This window comes from Sus scrofa, chromosome 15 (genome assembly GCF_000003025.6).
Source record: "Sus scrofa isolate TJ Tabasco breed Duroc chromosome 15, Sscrofa11.1, whole genome shotgun sequence".
In the NCBI taxonomy this organism is placed as follows: Eukaryota; Metazoa; Chordata; class Mammalia; order Artiodactyla; family Suidae; genus Sus; species Sus scrofa.
Genome location: NC_010457.5, coordinates 10,458,303 through 10,477,430, shown reverse-complemented (window position 1 = coordinate 10,477,430; position 19,128 = coordinate 10,458,303). Strand labels below are relative to the sequence as shown.

Here is a 19,128-nt window from a genome sequence, read left to right as displayed (position 1 = left end):
TGACCCCTGGGCTCGCTCAGTGGTTAAGAATCTGCTGTTGCGATGAGCTGTGGTGTAGGTCATAATGAGGCTCAGATCCTGTGCTGCTGTGGCGTAGGCTAGCAGCTATAGCTCTGATTTGACCCCTAGCCTGGAACCTCCATATACCATAGGTGCAGACCTAAAAAGCAAAAAGAAAAAGAAAGAAAGAAACTCTTATAATGGAAGGAGTTTTGTAATGATCAGTGACAACTGAAAGAACTGCTTTGGATTTCTAGGTATGGATCAGTGAATTAAAATGAAGGGAAAATCTATTTCTTCAAAGTCCATATTGCTCTACTACATTTCTAATGAAAACGAACTGAACTGCAAAAGGAAATAAATGCTGGAAGACAAAAAAATAAGATAACTTACCATTTTTGGCTCTGCAAGATCTGTTGTCTGGCTGCATTAGGTAGCCTTCCACGCAACTGCAAGCATAGGATCCATATGTATTTATGCAGGTCTGGCTGCATGTACCATAAATAGCACACTCATCTTGGTCTAAAAGGAAAATTGACATCATTTCTAAGCAGATTTATTTGGGGGCTTTTTTTTTTTTTTTTTTTTTTGCCCTGAAGAAAATATTTTTTTTTCTGAACATTGGAAGTAGGCTATTGTTTTAAAAAGAAAGAGCGAACTCCCATATGTCTTTTCAAACAATACTAACCAAATGTAAAATTCATTATTGCTTTAATAGTTACAGAGATATAAGATCAAACTGAACATCAAATTTTTACTTTAAAAGACAATTATTTGTATTTTGTATGGGAAGGCTAAAAGTCCTTAGATATATGTGAGAAGGTATAAAATGCACTTCGATGAATACTTCTGAAGACTTCTAGTATTTTTGACGCTGATTTTTTCACTCTTTTAACAAAGAATTAGTCTGGCAATGTGATTTTCAATGAGAAGCTTAAATAAGAGTTCCCTGTAAGCCACCAAACAACCCTCACTAAATCAAAAGGAGGAAACTATTAAGTGCTTGTTGAAAAGATAAATTTTATCTTGTACAATTTATATTACATTATCTTTGGTGCTTCTATTTCTTCCCTCCTTCCTCTCCCAATACTTTCTCCTTAAGCATCTTTTCAAAATCTTTGTAAGCAGCAAGTAGTTAATGTCAGCTAATAATTTAGACAAATGTCTATTTTAGTCTCTCTCGTGTACCAAAATCTGTATTAATCCATAAATAAAACAAAATTGATAAACATGGTTGCAACCTCTAGGTTAAGCAAGTCTAGTGAACTAGAATTTGATGTCTATGCATTTCCTTATAACAAAGGCAAATTCTAGTTATGATAAAAACATAGAGAAGTAAATGAACCTGCTTAGAATTGAAGGGAGAATTTTAAGTGAAGGCTGCATATTGAGCTGTTTAAAGAATGATTTAGATTTACTGAAAATAAATAAAAGGGATCAGATAGAAAGAGGCATTTCAGTTAAAACGGGGTATAAAAAGCCACTGGGAGGACACATTAGGGATTTCAAAGAAGTATAAAGAGCCAAGTGGAATAAGGATTTATAAGAAGTAGGAAGAAGAGATGATACCAGGAAAAGAGTTTGGGGACTGGATAATGCAGTTATGTGTATTTTAAACTAAAGTGTCTTACATTACACATAGGCATTGTATTTTAAAACTAAATAAAGTATATGAAAATGGATTGGTAAACGTTGATAAGAGATCCTGGAAAATTAGCTATGTACTAATTTCACAAAAGAAATGATATTTTGAAGTCATAACATTTTGAACTAAAACATTGGCAGTGGGAATGGAGAAGAGGAAATGGACTCAAAGGTTTAAGAAAAACAATAGAATAACATGGGAAGACTGACTGAATATAATGAAAGTTAATGGTTGTCCAATTTTATAAGAAGTATAGATTCGAATGGAGATACCATGGGCAGAGAATGAGTTTGATTTGCTTGTGTTCCATTTGAGGGGTCTGTATAGCATCCTTGAGTAAACGTTTAAGAAGTAGTTGGATATATGGGACAAATAATACCAGGTGAGATCGGTCTTGGAGTATTTGGGACTCAACAGTATGGGATAATAGATTTAAAAAAAAGAATAGCAGAGGCTTAGATCCCACAGACAGAAAGGGAAAGTCAGAAAAATTTAGCTGTAGAAAAATACTGCAGGATACAGATATGAAAAAGGTGTGTAAGAAAGAGAACTCCATGAGCTTCCTTTATGGAGGATACTTCAGGAAAAGTCTGAAGAGTTAAGAAAGATGAGCTTTTCAAGAATATCAATGTTCCAAAATGTTATAGGCAATGAAGAAATCCAGTAAGATAAAGATGGAAGTTGCCATTTGCAACTGTTGTAGTCACCTTGGCAAAAAAGGAATATACTGTTGCAAAGGGAAGACAGTTCTTACCTAGGATATTTTACTGAGTCCCTAAATGGGACAGGGTACACTTTGGCCTATATAGGTTAAACTTTGGCCTACTAACAGAGTTCAGCCATTCAAGCTTGGGAATTACTGAATTGGAAGGGAATACTGAACTTGAAGGGAATACTGAACTCCTGGAAACAATTTTTGAGGATGGGGGTGAGAGAAAAAGACAAAACAAAAAAGAGAGAGAGAGGGGGAAGCTAAAAAGATGGCTTAAGACTATGATGGTAAGTGGATTAAACCACTTGGGTAGAATAAAAATATATATTTGGTCTCTAGCCTCAGTTTCTGGTACAGAGTTCCTTATAATTTTCTGAGCTATGGGAGATATCTTTTGTTACATAATGAGTCCCTTTGAAATACTTGAGTTTATATGAAAAAAGTGACCTGGAATGGGGCTGGTCACCAAAAAGACCAAATACACATCAGAGGGTGGGAAGTCTCAGCCCCACCATATAGCCCCCAGCTAAGAAAGGAGTTTACTAAAGAAAGCAAAAAGATTGCTGGGTAGGCAAGGAACCATTTCAATTGGGTAACTATGCATTTGTGTGACATTAATTTGCATTTCTCTCAGATTTCTTTAGCTTCATGTAATAGCCTGCATTTCTAGAAGGCTCCTTTGAAGTAAGTAGCTTTGGGGATAAAAAGAACAACATTCTGGAGGAAGTCTACAGTGACATTAAATGAAGTGAACTTATATCTTGTATTTGGTAAATCCCAGCCCCAGTGGAAGAAATGAGGATTCTTAACTATTTTCACCAATTTTTTTCAATTTTAATGTTATGGGTTCCTACTCATTTCACTGATGTATGATTATGCTATCCAGAAAGCAATACATACAATTAATGCGTTCTTTGTTCCTTTTCCTTAGTCAGAACATGCTACTGTGATAGTGATATAAAAATCAGCTGCAGGATTTCCCGTGGTGCCTCAGTGGTTAACGAATCTGACGAGGAACCAAGAGGTTGCAGTTCGATCCCTGGCCTTGCTCAATGGGTTAAGGATCCCGCATTGCCCTGATTTGTGTGTAGGTTACAGACAGGGATCGGATCCCTTGTTGCTGCGGTTCTGGCTAGGCCAGCGGCTACAGCTCTGATTGGACCTCTAGCCTGGGAACCTCCATATGCCGAGGAAGCGGCCCAAGAAATGTCAAAAAGACAAAAAAAAAAAAAAAAAAATTGGCTGCAAAGAAACAGGTATGTCACCTCTTGTGCTGACTTTTTTCTCCATTTAGGGACAAAGAATATCCTGGAAATACCTTCAGGAAATTATAATGATGCTCAGACTTGGCCATCCAGGAGTGCAGAGAAAGTAAAAAAATAAAACCTCCTTTTCCATTGGTCAACTTTTATGATTGCTGTAAAATTCCCTACTCATGTTCAATGGAAGAAATTAACTATGATGATTTTTTTATGGATTTTAATGAGAGACTCAGGAAAAAGAGATTCTTGAAAAAAGAAGCTGAAAATTCTGACTCCTATGGGGGTGGAATATAGCAAAAGAGTGAGAAGGATACAGGATAAGTATATTGGTCTACCTTGTGTGAATGACAGGGGTGGTTTTGAAGTTGAAATTGCATGCATGTTCAGAAGGTCTGACTTTTGTGATTTTAATGGCTCTAGTGTTACCAGAAATTCTAACTTTTTTTCTCAGAAAGTCTGGACCATTGGGTGCAATTTTTTGATTTTTACATGTTGGTTTAAAAATATTAGTCAAATAATTATACCAGTTTGGTCAGATTATGCAATCTCTGAGTTTGATAAACATTTAATATACATGTTTCTATAACATTTGTGTTACATAGAAAAGAAAACAAAACATCCAATAAAATAAATATTTAAACCTTGATGCATACTATAAAACAGTGAGCCTCTTCAGTATAAGAATAAACAGGCTCTGAAATTTGCATTTTAGTCCCAAGTCTATTACTAAAAAAATGTGCAGACTTAAGTAAGTCTCTTAAATCTCTCAGGATCTTAGTTTTCTAAATTTTGTTTTTGGGATTTTTTTCAACTCTAAGATTCTGTTTCTAAGATGAAAGTGATAATATTAAAGCAAAGGTTTAATGTAATCAGCAAAACACCAATTTCTTTGGAAAATATTCTGTTTATTATTGGTGCTGGTAATGCAGATATTCCTCAATTGTATCCATAGATTCTGCATTCAGTGTTTCTATGTATAGACTCTAAATACTGTACAAAATAATATATTATTTATATTGTGGATATGTTAGATTTATTTATTTATTTATTTATGGCCATACCTATAGCATTTTGAAGTTCTTGGGCTAGGAGTCCAATTAGAGCTGCTGCTGCAGGACTATACCACAGCCACAGCAACAATGGACCCAAATTGCAGCTGTGACTACTAGCAACTTGTGACAACACTGGATCCTTAAACCACTGAGAGATGCCAGGTACCAAACCTGCATGCTAATGGATACTAGCCATGTTCTTAACTCACTGAGTCACAATGGGAACTCATTTATTTATTTATCTATTTATTTATTTATTTATCTACATACAAAAATACACACTGGCGTCAATAGAATGGAGAAGTAACCAAAATAGTCCAGTATGGCAGAGTGGAATCATTTCAGAGAGTAAACATTTACTGTAGAGCACTCAAAAAAGCAACAATTAAGACATCAAAAAATATAAATATTACATGTTTATCATTATTGCTGTTGGTCAAATACCAATCACCTGAATTATCAATGTTATAAAAATATGGCATGAATGGCCATACTACCCAAAGCAATCTACAGAGTCAATGCAACCCTATCAAATTAACTATGACAATTTTCACAGAACTAGAACAAACAATCCAAAATTCTATATGGAATCACAAAAGATCCAGAATTGCCAAAGCAATACTGAGAAACAAAAACCAACCAGGTGGTATAATGCTCCCAGACTTCAGGCAATATTACAAAACCACAGTCATCAAGACAGTATGGTACTGATACCAAAACAGACATACAGTCCAATGGAATAGAATAGATAGTCCAGATAAACCCAGACACCTATGGTCAATTAATCTTTGACAAAGGATGCCAGAACAACAAATGGGAAAAAGTCTTTTCAGCAAGTATTGCTGGGAAACCTGGACAGCTGCATGCAAATCAATGAAACTAGAACACACCCTCACAGCATGCACAAAAATAAACTCAAAATGCCTTAAAGACTTTGAATATAAGACAAGACACCATTCAACTCCTAGAAGAAAACATAAACAAAACATTCTCTGATATTAACTTTACAAATGTTTTCTTGGGTCAGTCTCCCAAAGCAACAGAAATATAAGCAAAAATAAACCAATGGGACCTAATCAAACTGACAAGCTTTTTATACAGCAAAGGAAACCAAAAAGAAAACAAAAAGACAACTTACAGAATGGGAGAAAATATTTTCAAATGATGCAGCTGACAAGGGCTTAATCTCTAAATTATACAAACAACTTATACACCTCAACAGCAAAAAAGCCAACAACTCAATTGAAAAATGGGCAAAAGACCTGAATAGACATTTCTCCAAGGAAGATATACAGATGGCCAACAAGCATATGAAACAATGGTCAGCATCACTGATTATTAGAGAAATGCTCAAAACTACCACAAGATACGACCTCACACCAGTCAGAATGGCCATCATTAAGAAGTCCACAAATAACAAATGCTGGAAGGGATGTGGAGAAAAGGGAACCCTCTGCTCTGTTGGTGGGAAGGTAAGCTGGTACAACCACTATGGAGAACAGTATAGAAGTACCTTAGAAATCTATACATAGAACTGCCATATGACCCAGCAATCCTACTCTTGGGCATATATCTGGACAAAACATTCCTTGAAAAAGACACATGAACCTGCATGTTCATTGCAGCACTATTCATAATAGCCAAGACATGGAAACAACCCAAATGTCCATTGACAGATGATTGGATTAGGAAGATGTGGTATATATACACAATGGAATACACTCAGCCATAAAAAAGAACTAAATCATGCCATTAGCAGCAACATGGATGGAACTAGAGACTCTCATACTGAGTGAAGTCAGAAAGAGGAAGACAAACACCATATGATATCACTTAAATCTGGAATCTAATATATGGCACAAATTAACCTTTCCACACAAAAGAAAATCATGGACTTGGAGAAGACTTGTGGTTGCCAAGGGGGAGGTGGAGGGAGTGGGATAGATTGGAAGCTTGGGGTTAATAGATGCAGACTATTGCCTTTGGGATGGATTAGCAATGAGATCCTACTGTGTAGCACTGGGACTTATGTCTGGTCACTTATGATGGAGCATGATAATGTGAGAAAAAATAATGTATACATGTATGTGTAACTGGGTCACCATGCTGTATAGTAGAAAATTGACATAACGCTGTAAACCAACTATAATAACGGAAAAAATAAAAAATCACATGAAAAAAAGAATATGGTATGATTCTTATTAACCCAATTTAGTTAATGAAAAATATCTGCTATACTACATCTATATGACAAGCAAAAAACATTTAGAATGTTAAAATAATTAAGTCCAAAATTTTAGTGATTATGCAAAAAATATCCCATTACCTTCTAGTCCCGCAATTGAAATTACTGCAATATGAATTGAAAATTGATTCGTATAAATGCTTATCAAATGCTTAGATATGTGATTTGGGGGTAGTACCAACTTTTAAATCTTAGGAAACAAACAAAATTAAAGTGAACACAAATACTCTATGGAACACACAGTAGGTGCTCAAAGATATTTTATTAAATTTCTGCCAACTAGCCTCTGTTAAAATTTTTTTTAAACTTTAAAAATTTGTTTGAATAGAATTCTATATCATGCTTACCTTTACAGCTTCTTTTATCTTCTTTTATTTCAAATCCATCCTCACAGTAACATATTGTACTATTTCTGACAATGGCACATTTATACTGACAGTTCAAGTGCTGGCAACTGGGTAACAGTTCTGCAGAGGAAAAACAAAGATATTATCTCTATATAACTGTGCCCACATGTATACTTTTTAAATTTGAAAGTTAATATTTACTCAGTGCATAACCTTAATAATAGAGTTTTGATTGGTTCCCTAGATAGTTTCTAGGATTGGTTAACAGAATAAATAGTATCTATTGCCTCTAAAATATAGTTGGTTTGCATTTGCTTGAAGTATTATTAATAAAATTTTAGATCAATCTGTTCAGTCTTACACTTTTTTGCTTATTACGTATGTTCAAAGTCACTAATCCTTTCAAATTCTGGTAAATTAAATTATTTCAGGAGATAAAATGTCAACTCTGTGGTTCATTTCACCATTTATGCCGTCCTATCTGACATATCAATTGATTTTCTATCTTTTGAGGGCTTGTTTTGATTTACTAATCCATGAATAACCTTCATAGTAATCAATGTGAATACATTATATTTCAATAATTGATCTCTCATTGGTGGTAAAATATTAGACAAATACTGACATAATATATTTCATTATATCTAAACTCTTTCAGGACAAACACATCATGGAAACCAAAGTTAGCAAATCCTCAGAGCAAATTAGAATTCAATATGATAAATACACAAAACAGAGATGAAGTGACAGAGGCATATTCATTGCACAAATAAATTCTAACAGGAATAAGATTTTTAAATGAGAGAAATATATAGGATAGAAAGTGTGACTGATCATGCTGTCTGAAAATCAGGATATTAATGGGTTGTGACAATTTCTTTTTTTCCCCTGGGGAGAAAAATAAGGGTTAAAGATTAAAGTTAAATAATTCAAAATAAATGGATATTTGCCACAAGTTTATATTGTGCTTCAGAAATACACTACGTTTTAATAAAAATATATGAAAAGTCAAAGTGGAAAAGAAGAATTAGAACATTCTAAACGGAAAATTTGTTATTCCACTAAAAAACAAATTACCTATAATATTTTCTTAGCCCAATTACTTCTCAAGTCTTTCATGCAACTATGTTATGTAATTTCTCTCCTTAAAATTCTAAATCACCTTTAATGGGCACTCACTTATGATGATCTTACTTCCTACTCCTCTGAGAAAAACTGAGGCAATTCAAAGAGATTTTCCAAAGATTTATGCATCACCTTTACCCACCTCTACATATTTTTTATTACTCAAATGAATTTATCACATCTGTAGTTGTATAATGATCATCACAATCCAATTTCACAGGATTTCATCCCACAACCCAAGCACATTCCCCCACCCCCCAAACTGTCTCCTCCGGAGACCATAAGCTTTTCTGTGAGTCAGCATCTGTTCTACAAAGGAGTTCAGTCTGTCCTTTCTTCAGATTCCACATGTCAGTGAAAGCATTGGATGTTGGTGTCTCATTGTATGGCTGACTTCACTTAGCATGATAGTTTCTAGGTCCATCCATGTTGCTAAGAATGCTGGTATTTCGTTCTTTTTAATGGCTGAGTAATATTCCATTGTTTATATGTACAACATCTTCTGGATCCACTCCTCTGTTGATGGACATTTAGGCTGTTTCCATGTCTTGGCTATTTTAAATAGTGCTGCAATGAACCTCGGAGTACATGTGTCTTTGTGAGTCATGGATTTGTCTGGATAGATGCCCAGGAGTGGGATTGCTGGATCAAATGGTAGTCCTATTTTTAGTTTTCTGAGGAATCTCCATACTGCTTTCCACAGTGGTTGCACCAATTTACAATCCCACCAACAGTGTACTAGTGTTCCTTTTTCTCCACAGCCTCTCTAGCACTTATTGTTTGTAGACTTTTGGGTGATGGCCATTCTGGCTGGTGTAAGGTGGTCCCTCATCGTGGTTTTGATTTGCATTTCTCTAATAATGAGTGATGCTGAACATCTTTTAATGTTTTTCTCGGCCATCTGTATGTCTTCTTTGGAGAAGTGTCTGTTTAGATCTTCTGCCCATTTTTTGATGGAGTTGTTTGTTTTTTTGGTATGGAGCTTCAGAAGGCGTTTATAAATTTTGGAGATTAATCCCTTGTCAGTTGAATCACTTGCAAAGATTTTCTCCCATTCTGTGGGTTATCTTTTGGTTTGTTTAGGGTTTCCTTTGCTGTGCAGAAACTTTGAAGTTTGATGAGGTCCATTTGTTTAATTTTCTTTTTATTGTCAATACTCTGATAGGTGGATGTGAGAAGATGTTGCTGTCGTTTATGTCAGAGAGTGTTTGGCCTATGTTTTCCTCTAGGAGTTTGATAGTGTCTGGTCTTATATCTAGGTCTTTAATCCATTTGGAGTTTATTTTTGTGTATGGTGTTAGGGAGTGTTTTAACTTTGTTCTTTTCCATGTGGCTGTCCAGTTTTCCCAGCACCACTTATTGAACAAGCTATCCTTTCTCCATTGTATATCCTTGCTTCTTTTGTCATAGGTGAGTGGCTGTAGGTACATGTGTTTAATTTTGGGCTTTCTATCCTGTTCCACTGATCTATATTTCTGTCTTTGTGCCAGTACCATATTTTTGATGATTGTTGCTTTGTAGTATAGTCTGAAGTCCATGAGCCTGATGCCTCCAGCTCCATTTTTCTTTTTCAGACTGTCTTTCCCTATTCTGTGTCTTTTGTGCTTCCAAACAAATTTTAAAATATTTTGTTCAAGTTCTGGAAAAATGTCCTTGGTAATTTGATAGGGATTGCATTGAATCTGTAGATTGCCTAGGTAGTATTGTCATTTTGATAACATTAACTATTCCAATCCATGAGCATGGTATATCTTTCCATCTCTTTGTGTCATCTTTGATTTCTTTCATCAGTGGCTTGTAGTTTTCACAGTACAGGTCTTTTGTCACTTTAGGTAGGTTTACTCCTAAGTATTTTATTCTTTGGAGTGGTGGTAAACAGGATTGCTTCCCTAATTTCTCTTTCTGCTCTTTCATGTTGGTGTATAGAAATGCCATTGATTTCTGTGTATTAATTTTGTATCCTGCAACTTTGCCAAATTCATGGATGAGCTCTAACAATTTTCTGGTAGAGTCTTTAGGATTCCCTAGTATAGTATCATGTCATCTGCAAATAGGGATAGTTTTACTTCTTCCTTTCCAATTTGAATTCTTTTTATTTCTTTTACTTCTCTGATTGCTGTGGCTAGGACTTCTATAACTATGTTGAAGAGTAGTGGCAAGAGCAGACATTCTTGTCTTGTTCCTGATCTCAGCAGAAATTCTTTCAACCTTTCAACATTGATAATGATGTTAGCTGTGAGTTTGTCATATATGGCCTTTATCATGTTGAGGTAGGTTCCCGTTATGCCCACTTTCTGAAGGGTTTTGATCAGAAATGGGTGTTGGATTTTGTCAAAGGCTTTTTCTGCATCTATTGAGAGGATCAGATGGTTTTTATTCTTCAGTGTGTTAATGTGGTGTATCACACTGATGGATTTGCAGATATTGAAGAACACTTGCATCCCTGAGATAAATCCCACTTGATCATGATGTACAATCCTTTTAATGTATTGTTGGATTCGGTTTGCTAGTATTTTGTTGAGGATATTTGCATCAATGTTCATCAGTGAAATTGGCCTGTAGTTTTCTTTTTTTGTGGTATCTTTGTCTGGTTTTGGTATCAGGGTGATGGTGGCCTCATAGAATGAGCTTGGGAGTATCCCTTCCTCTGAAATTTTTTTGAAATAGTTTCAGAAGGAGAGGTGTTAGCTCTTCTCTGAATGTTTGATAGAATTCACCTGTGAAGCCATCTGGTCCTGGACATTTGTTTATTGGAAGTTTTTTAATCACAGTTTCACTTTCAGATCTTGTGATTGGTCCATTCATCTTTTCTATTTCATCTTGGTTTAGTCTTGGAAGATTGTACTTTTCTAAGAATTTGTCCATTTCTTCTAGGTTTTCCATTTTGTTGGCATATAGTTGCATATAGTAGTCTCGTATGATCCTTTGTATTTCTGTGATGTCCATTGTTACTTCTTTTTCATTTCTAATTTATTGATTTGAATCCTCTCTCTTTTTTGCTTGATAAGTCTGGTTAAGGGTTTATCAATTTGTTGATCTTTTCAAAGAACCAGCTTTTCATTTCATTGATCTTTTCTATGGTTTTCTTCATTTCTAATTCATTGATTTCTGCTCTGATCTTTATGATTTCTTTCCTTCTACTAACTTTAGGTCTTGTCTGTTCTTCTCTCTTGAGCTGCTTTACATGTAAAATTAGCTTGTTTATTTGAGCTTTTTCTTGTTTCCTGAGGTGGGCTTGTATTTCTATAAACTTTCCTCTTAGAACAATTTGCTGCATCCCATAGGTTTTGGAGTGTCGTATCTCCATTGTCATTTGCTGCTAGGTATTTTTTAATTTCCTCTTTGATTTCTTCAGTGATCCATTGGTTGTTTAGTAGCATGTTGTTGAGTTCCACGTGTTTGTGTTTTTTGCAGTTTTTCTCTTGTTGTTGATTTCCAGTCATATAGCACTGTGGTCAGAATAGATGCTTGATATGATTTCAATTTACTTAAAGTTACCAAGGTTGGATGTGTAGCCCAGGATGTGATCCATCTTAGAGAATGTTCCATGCGCACTTGAGAAGCATGTGTATTCCTGTTGCTTTTGGATGGAATGTCCTATAAATATCTCTTAAGTCCATCTGGTTTAATGCATATTTCAGTGCCTTTGTTTCCTTATTGATTTTCTGTCTGGTTGATCTGTCCATTGCTATAAGTGGGGTGTTAAAGTCCCCGACTATGATTGCATTATTGTCAATTTCTCTTTTTAAGGTTGTTAGCTGTTGCCTTATATATTGTGCTGAACCTGTGTTGGGTGCATAGATATTTAAAATTGTTATATCTTTTTCTTGGATTTATCCTTTGATCATTATGTAATGTCCTTCTTTGTCCCTTAAAATATTTTCATGTTAAAGTCTCCTTTGTCTGCTATGAGTATTGCTACTTCACCTTTCCTTTGATCCCATTTTGCATGAAATATTTTCTTCCATCCTCTCACTTTTGATTTGTATGTGTCCCTAGAAGTAAAGTAGGTCTCTTGAAGACAGCATATATATGGGTCTTGTTTTTGTATCCATTCAGCCAGTCTATGTCTTTTGGTTGGGATGTTTAGTCCATTAACATTTAAGGTAATTATTGATATGTAAGTTCTTATTGCCATTATATTAATTGCTTTGGATTTGCTTTTGCTGCTGTTTTTTCTCTCCTTCTTCTCTTGTTCTTTTCTGCCTAGAAAAGTTCCTTTAGTATTTGTTTTAAGGCTGATTTAGTGTTGCTGAATTCTCTCAGCTTTTGCTTATCTGTGAAGGTTTTGATTTCTTCTTCAAATCTGAATGAGAGCCTTGCTGCGTAGAGTAATCTTGGCTGGAGGTTTTTTCTTTCATCACGTTGAGTATATCATGCCACTCCCTTCTGGCCTGAAGAGTTGCTGCTGAAAAATCTGCCGATAACCTTACTGAGGTTCCCTTGCATGTTCTTTGTTTCGTTTCCCTAGCTGCTTTCAAGATTTTCTCTTTGTCTTTAATTTTGGTCTTTTTGACTAATATGTGTCTCGGGGTGTTCCTCTTTGGGTTTTTTGTATATGGTACTCGTTGTGCTTCCTGGGTTTGAGTGAGTGGTTCCTTTCCCATGTTAGGGAAGTTTTCGGCTATTATCTCTTGGAATCTTTTTTCTGTCTCCTTCTCTCTCTCTCTTCTCCTTCTGGCACCCCTATAATACGGATGTTGGTGCATTTAACATTGTCCCAGAGTTCTCTGAGACTCTCTTCATTTGTTTTCAATCTTCTTTCTCTTTTCTGCTCTGCATCCATAATTTCCACTACTCTGTCCTCCACCTCACTTATTCGTTCTTCTGCCTCCTGTATTCTGCTGTTAGCTGCTTCTAGTGAATTTTTTATTTCAGTTATTGTATTTTGCATCTCTTCCTGTTTAAGTTTTATATCTTTTGTATCTGTTTGTATTTTGCATCTCTTCTTGTTTAAGTTTTATATCTTGAATCTCTCTGCTCAGTGTTTCCTTTTAAGTTATCCATCTTTGCCTCCAGTTTATTTCCAATGTCTTGCATCATCTTCCTGGATGCTGAGAATCTCCTCCTCGCTTAGCTGGTTTTCTGGGGTTTTTCCTTTCTCCCTCATCTGAGTTAGAGTGCTCTGTCTTTTTCTATTTTTTAGTGTTTTTGGTTTTTTTTTTATTGTTTGTCTTTTCATTTTATAGGTTTTTTGGTGTGGTGACCTTTTTACACATTCTAGAGTTGTAGCCTCTCTTACTTCTGATGTCTGCCCCCCTGTGGCTGATGTTGGTATGGGGGGCTTGCTGTAGGCTTCCTGATGGGAGGGGCTTATGCCTGCCCACTGGTAGGTGGAGCCGATTCTAATCCCTCTGGTGGGTGGGGCTTAGTCTCTGGATGGGATCAGAGGCAGCTGTGTGCCTGAGGGGTCTTTAGGTAGCCTGTTTACTGAGGGGGGGGCTGTGATCCCACCTGGGTTGTCGTTTGCCCTGGGGCTTTTCACAGCTGGCTGATGGGTGGGGCCAGATTTTCCCAAAATGGCCACCTCCAGAGAAAGGCACCCTGCTGAATATTCCCAAGAGCTTTGCTTCCAATGTCCTTCCCTCACAACAAGCCACATTCACCCCTGTTTTCCCACGATGTCCTCCAAGAACTGCAGTCAGGTTTGACCCAGATTCCCATGGAGACTTTGCTTTGCCCTGGGACCCAGTGCACGTGGATGTCTTTGCGTGCCTTTTAAGAATGGGGTCTCCGTTTCCCCCATTTCCGTGGAGCTCCTGTGCACAAGCCCCACTGGCCTTTAATGCCAGATGCTCCAGGGGCTCTTTCTCCCCGTGCCAGATCCCCACACATGAGAATTTGATGTGGGGCTCAGAACTCTCCCTCCTGTAGGTGAGTCTCTGTGAACCAGTTAGTTTCCAGTCTTTGGGGCTTCCTACCCGGGAGGTATGGGGTGTTTTTTATCTCAAAATTGCCCCTCCTTCCTCTTGATGTGACCTCCTCTTTTTCTTCTGGAGTAGGGTATCTTTTTTAAGGTTTCTGGTCCATTTGGGTGGAGATTGCTCAGTCTTTAGTTGTGAATTTTGTTGTTTTTAGGAGAGAAGATGAGCTCCAGTACTTCTCTTCTGCCATCTTAGTCCTGTCTCCCCCAGGTTGCATTTAAAGTCAACTGATTTTTATAATCTTGGAGTGAGTAAGATTTTTTAAAAAAGATGGTATCCCAAACCGAGTTCAATGGCTAATTCTTTTTTTTTTTTTTTTTTTTTTGCCTTTTCTAGGGCCACTTCCACAGCATATGGAGTTTCCCAGGCTAGGGGTCTAATCAGAGCTGTAGCCACCAGCCTTCATCACAGCCACAGCAAAGCAGGATCCATTCCACATCTGCAACCTAAACCACAGCCTATGTCAATGCTGGATCCTTAACCCACTCCACCGATACGTATTTTGTCCTTCTTGCTTTTCAAACTTGGTTCAACTCATAATTAAGGCTCCAACACCAATTCCTTTGCACAAATATCTACTCAAGGATATCACTTCAGTTTTTCTCTGTTTTCTCTGTAACCACTTTTTTTAAAAAAATATATATCAAACCAAACTCCCTCTCACGTACTCAAAGATATCACTTCAGTTTTCTCTGTTTTCTCCATAATCACTTTTTTTAAAAAAATATATCAAACCAAACTAGAGCCCTTATCACTTTTTGTCAAAGAAATTCCATTGGAACATGGTCATGGCCATTTGTTTATACATTGCCTATGGCTGTTTTTATACTATAAGCACAACTCTACTAGTTGTCTCAGTGAACTTGTTGGCTAGTGGGCCCACAAAGCCTAAACCATCTACTGCAGCCATTTAAGAAAGTTTTCTGACTCTTGTATCTTATTCTCAGCATCAGGCATGCTTTCATTTTTCTCCAAATTAAAAAACAAAAAAACATTGATCTCATTTCCCTTACTAGTCATTTTTGCCCAATTTCTCTCTTCTTCTTTATAACAAAATTTTACACAATAATCCATACTTATTGTCTCTTCCTTTGTTTCTACCTTAAGTTCACTCCATCAAGCTTTCACCTCCATTGCTCCAGATACTGCTCAAATACAGGCCTCCAATGTCCTTGAAGTTGGTAAGTGAAATGGCATTTTGCCAATCCTCATTTTACCTCACCTACCAGCAGCATTGACACAGTTAACTACTTCTTGATGTACATTCATCACTTTGCTTCTTGTCATCTTATTTCACACCCTCCTTGGCACAGATCCACATTTTTTTGTCAACTTCTAAGGCTGAAGTGCCCCAGAATAGAAGCCTGATCTTTTTCTCTTATCTATCAATATACTAGTAAATTAATCAGTTATCATAGCTTCCCCTCTAAATGGAACATAACTTCAATCCTATAACTTAAAAGCTAGGTGTACCCTTTTCAACTTCTAATTTTTACTGCTCTGATTATAATCATTAAATTTCTTTCTCCTTGAATTATTTGGATCAATTTCTGCTTCCTTGATATAAATCCAACCAATATACGTATCAACTATACCTGATTTGTAGGTTTGGAATTAGAATAAATGCTAATTATATGCTAATATGCTAATATTTATATAATATGCAAAAACAAGTCATTTGGGCTGTAAAAATATATTCTAATTAAAAAATACCAAATAAAGGAATCTTTAGATTATCTTTAGAAATGATGACATTTTTACTTTGTATGGTATGTTTATATATATATATATATATGTATATAGTTATATACATTTTGGTTCCCCCCACCAGTATCTATAACTAAACATTATAAACCATATATTTATAAATATGTATATAAATTTCTTCAAAATATACAGTCTCTTTGAGACCCCAGGTTGATATTATTGTAATTTAAAGTTTTCAGTTGAGGAAACTTATGGTTGATAACGAATTTACAATTATACAGTAATTTTAAATGGTGTATGTTGATTTTAATCAATACACATTAAGGATTATAAATTGAATATGATAGAAATGGTATTCAAAAATTCAAATCAAGTTCTGGCTGACTACAAACATAGCCTATGTTCTTAAAAATGCCTCTAATTTCCACTGTAAAATCTGGTGATGGTTGAAACCATGGTGTACCTTTTTTTTTTTTGCTGTGTCATCTTAGGGTTAGTAGTGCACTAGACATACATGAAGCGTTTCATAATTTTCATAGGATGAATGGACTAATAAATCAATAAAATAGCTTAACTCTAGGATGAGGATTAACACCCTCAGGTGTCATTTCTAGTCTATTAAATTAAACTAGGTTTTAAAGATGTTCATTTACATTTTTAAGTTAGGTAATTGAGTTGTCAAATCTTTCTTGATTATGGTGGAATCAGTCCAAGATTGCCCTCACTATAAATGCTTCTGTAGTTCAACATTTATTGAGGACCTAGTCAATGTTATGGATTCTTCTGGAGTGTCCCAGATGCAAAATTACTTTAGACAAATTAATGAATTACAGCATGAGTGTGGAAGTGGATGGGGTTAGATAGGAAGTACAACAATGTAAACACAGCTATAATTCATAGCAGAATAATATATACACTAAACAAAAATACAATGACATAAGCTGGGAAGAGAAGAAATCATCCAGGGATAAGAAATGGAGTAGGTATCTAGAAAAAAAAAATCATAAAAGAACTTTTTTTGAAAAGATGTATTCAGTAGTCAAAATTTATGAGCATATACTCCATATAAAGTAGACAATAGAAAAAAATAAATGTTTAAAAATGGAAGACATTGATAAACAATTATTTGTGGCTAAAACATATTGTTTGATGTGGTAGGAAATAGGGGTAGACCTATTATTTGGGGCCAGGTAAAAGTGGATTTGTTTTTAGATGAAGTAGAATTTTCTGTTTTGATAATGGGTGTCATTGTCAGTTAAGGAGTACAGAAGTTATATGCTCTGATTTATATTTTTTGAAAGCACCTAATAATAAGGAGAAAGATGAATAAAAGATAGTGAAGAAATAAAAGCTGTCTAAAAGGCTAGAAATTAGGACCATAAACATTTAGATGAATGGATGGTTAAAAATTTGGTGAAAGGATAATAACACTGAGTTAATAGCACCAAAGAAATGAATTAAGAATAAAAGGACTGGAAAGTTAAGGAAGAAATATTGTTTGCCTTGACTGTTGAATTTAAAATGTTGACAAAATGGCCAGAAAGGAGTTGAGAATTTGTGTCTGTCTAAGAAGCAATGTCAGACTAGAGATATAGATTTCGAAGTCATAAACATATTGTTGGTAATTGAAGCCAAGGAGAGAATAGTCATCCCTTATAAAAAATAATTATGATATAAATCAAACCTAGAAAATGTTTACATAAGAAAGACAAGCAGAAGGTATCAACAAAGAAAACTGAGAAATAAATATATAAAGAATCTAGAAAGCCTCCCCAAACCTAAGAAAGAATATCTCATGGAATTAAGCACGGCAATAAATACTAATTTCTTAGAGACATGGACTTGGGTGAAGCCTAAATAATGAACTGGTTTTCCTAATAGGATTAATTAAGACCTTTAAAACTGTTCCGGTGGAACAGAGGGGTCAGAGATACATGTAGTAAGAGGTTGGAATAAAAAGAGGAAAGAGGGATAATTTCTCAGAAAGACTAATATCTTACAGGTAAAGAGAATGAAGGTAGAGGTATGACCTCATTTGTTTATCTATACTTTAGAGTGGGTACATTAACTCACTGCTTAAATGCTCTTTTTTTTTTTTTCTTTCTCTTGATCCCTATAGCCCAACTCTTCCTTCGCCCTGCCTCAGTCTGAGGTAGAAAATCCATAGATTATTGGTTCCACCTTTCTACTCTCTCCAATCTTGACACCCCTGGGGTATGAAGGGTACAATGCATGCTAAAATGTCCCCAACATGAAGGTAGTGATGGGTAGAACTGAGGAGAAATAATAGAAAATGGGTAAAAATGGGTACGAAAAATCAGATCTTACACATGATTTTGAGTATTAGGTGGATATCTGGTGGTTGAAAATAGCAGAACAGACAAGGGCAACTTAGCTTTCAGTTTATTGCATTTTATCCTGCATGAGAATTTATATATGTACAGGGTTATGATAGGGAAAAAATTAAACAGTAAATGATATCAGAGGAAATGATAAATATTGATTCTTCTAACAGATCATGAAGGAATCTGAAGAGCTAACATGAAAAACTAAAATTTAAAATTTGGCTAGACTCTGTGAAAGCTATACTAATTATTGTAATGTTATCTATTTGAACTGTTTACCATTTATGTTTAATTACATGCAACACTATAATGATTATGTACATAATTAAAAGTGCATCAGATTAATTTTGTTAGAAAGCTTATTTAAGTAGAACAGAAATTTTGTACTTGAATCATCAGTCTTCATAAAGTGCTTTAAATGAAGCACAGTCATTGGTTCATGCAACATTATCATCAGTTTGGATCTTAGACTATCATAGGAATATCACTAGTTAAGGGGATAAAATATGCAAATCAGAATACAAATATGGAAACACAGTATCTGATCTGTATTCCTCGGCATTATCATAAAAGAAAAGTATATTTTTAATTAAAGGAGAGGAGCTATTTCAGAAATTAAATATAACACAATAAATGAAGTCTCCCTAAAACAGACCCATGACATCCTGTGATTTTAAGGAACATTTTTGTGTTCTTTTCAAAGTTATATAAGAGAATATAATCAAAATGTGACTGTATATTTTCTATATAGAATGTGAATTAAC

General features: G+C 35.3%; 1 protein-coding gene across 1 annotated transcript in view; it reads right to left on the bottom strand.

Annotated features, from left to right (window-relative positions):
• The window catches only part of LRP1B (LDL receptor related protein 1B), a 1,887,165-nt gene that overhangs the window by 1,022,539 nt on the left and 845,498 nt on the right, over nt 1–19,128 (bottom strand). Inside the window, 2 exon segments of the mRNA XM_021076285.1 lie at nt 394–522; nt 7,264–7,383. Of these exon segments, the coding sequence (XP_020931944.1) occupies nt 394–522; nt 7,264–7,383 (249 nt within the window).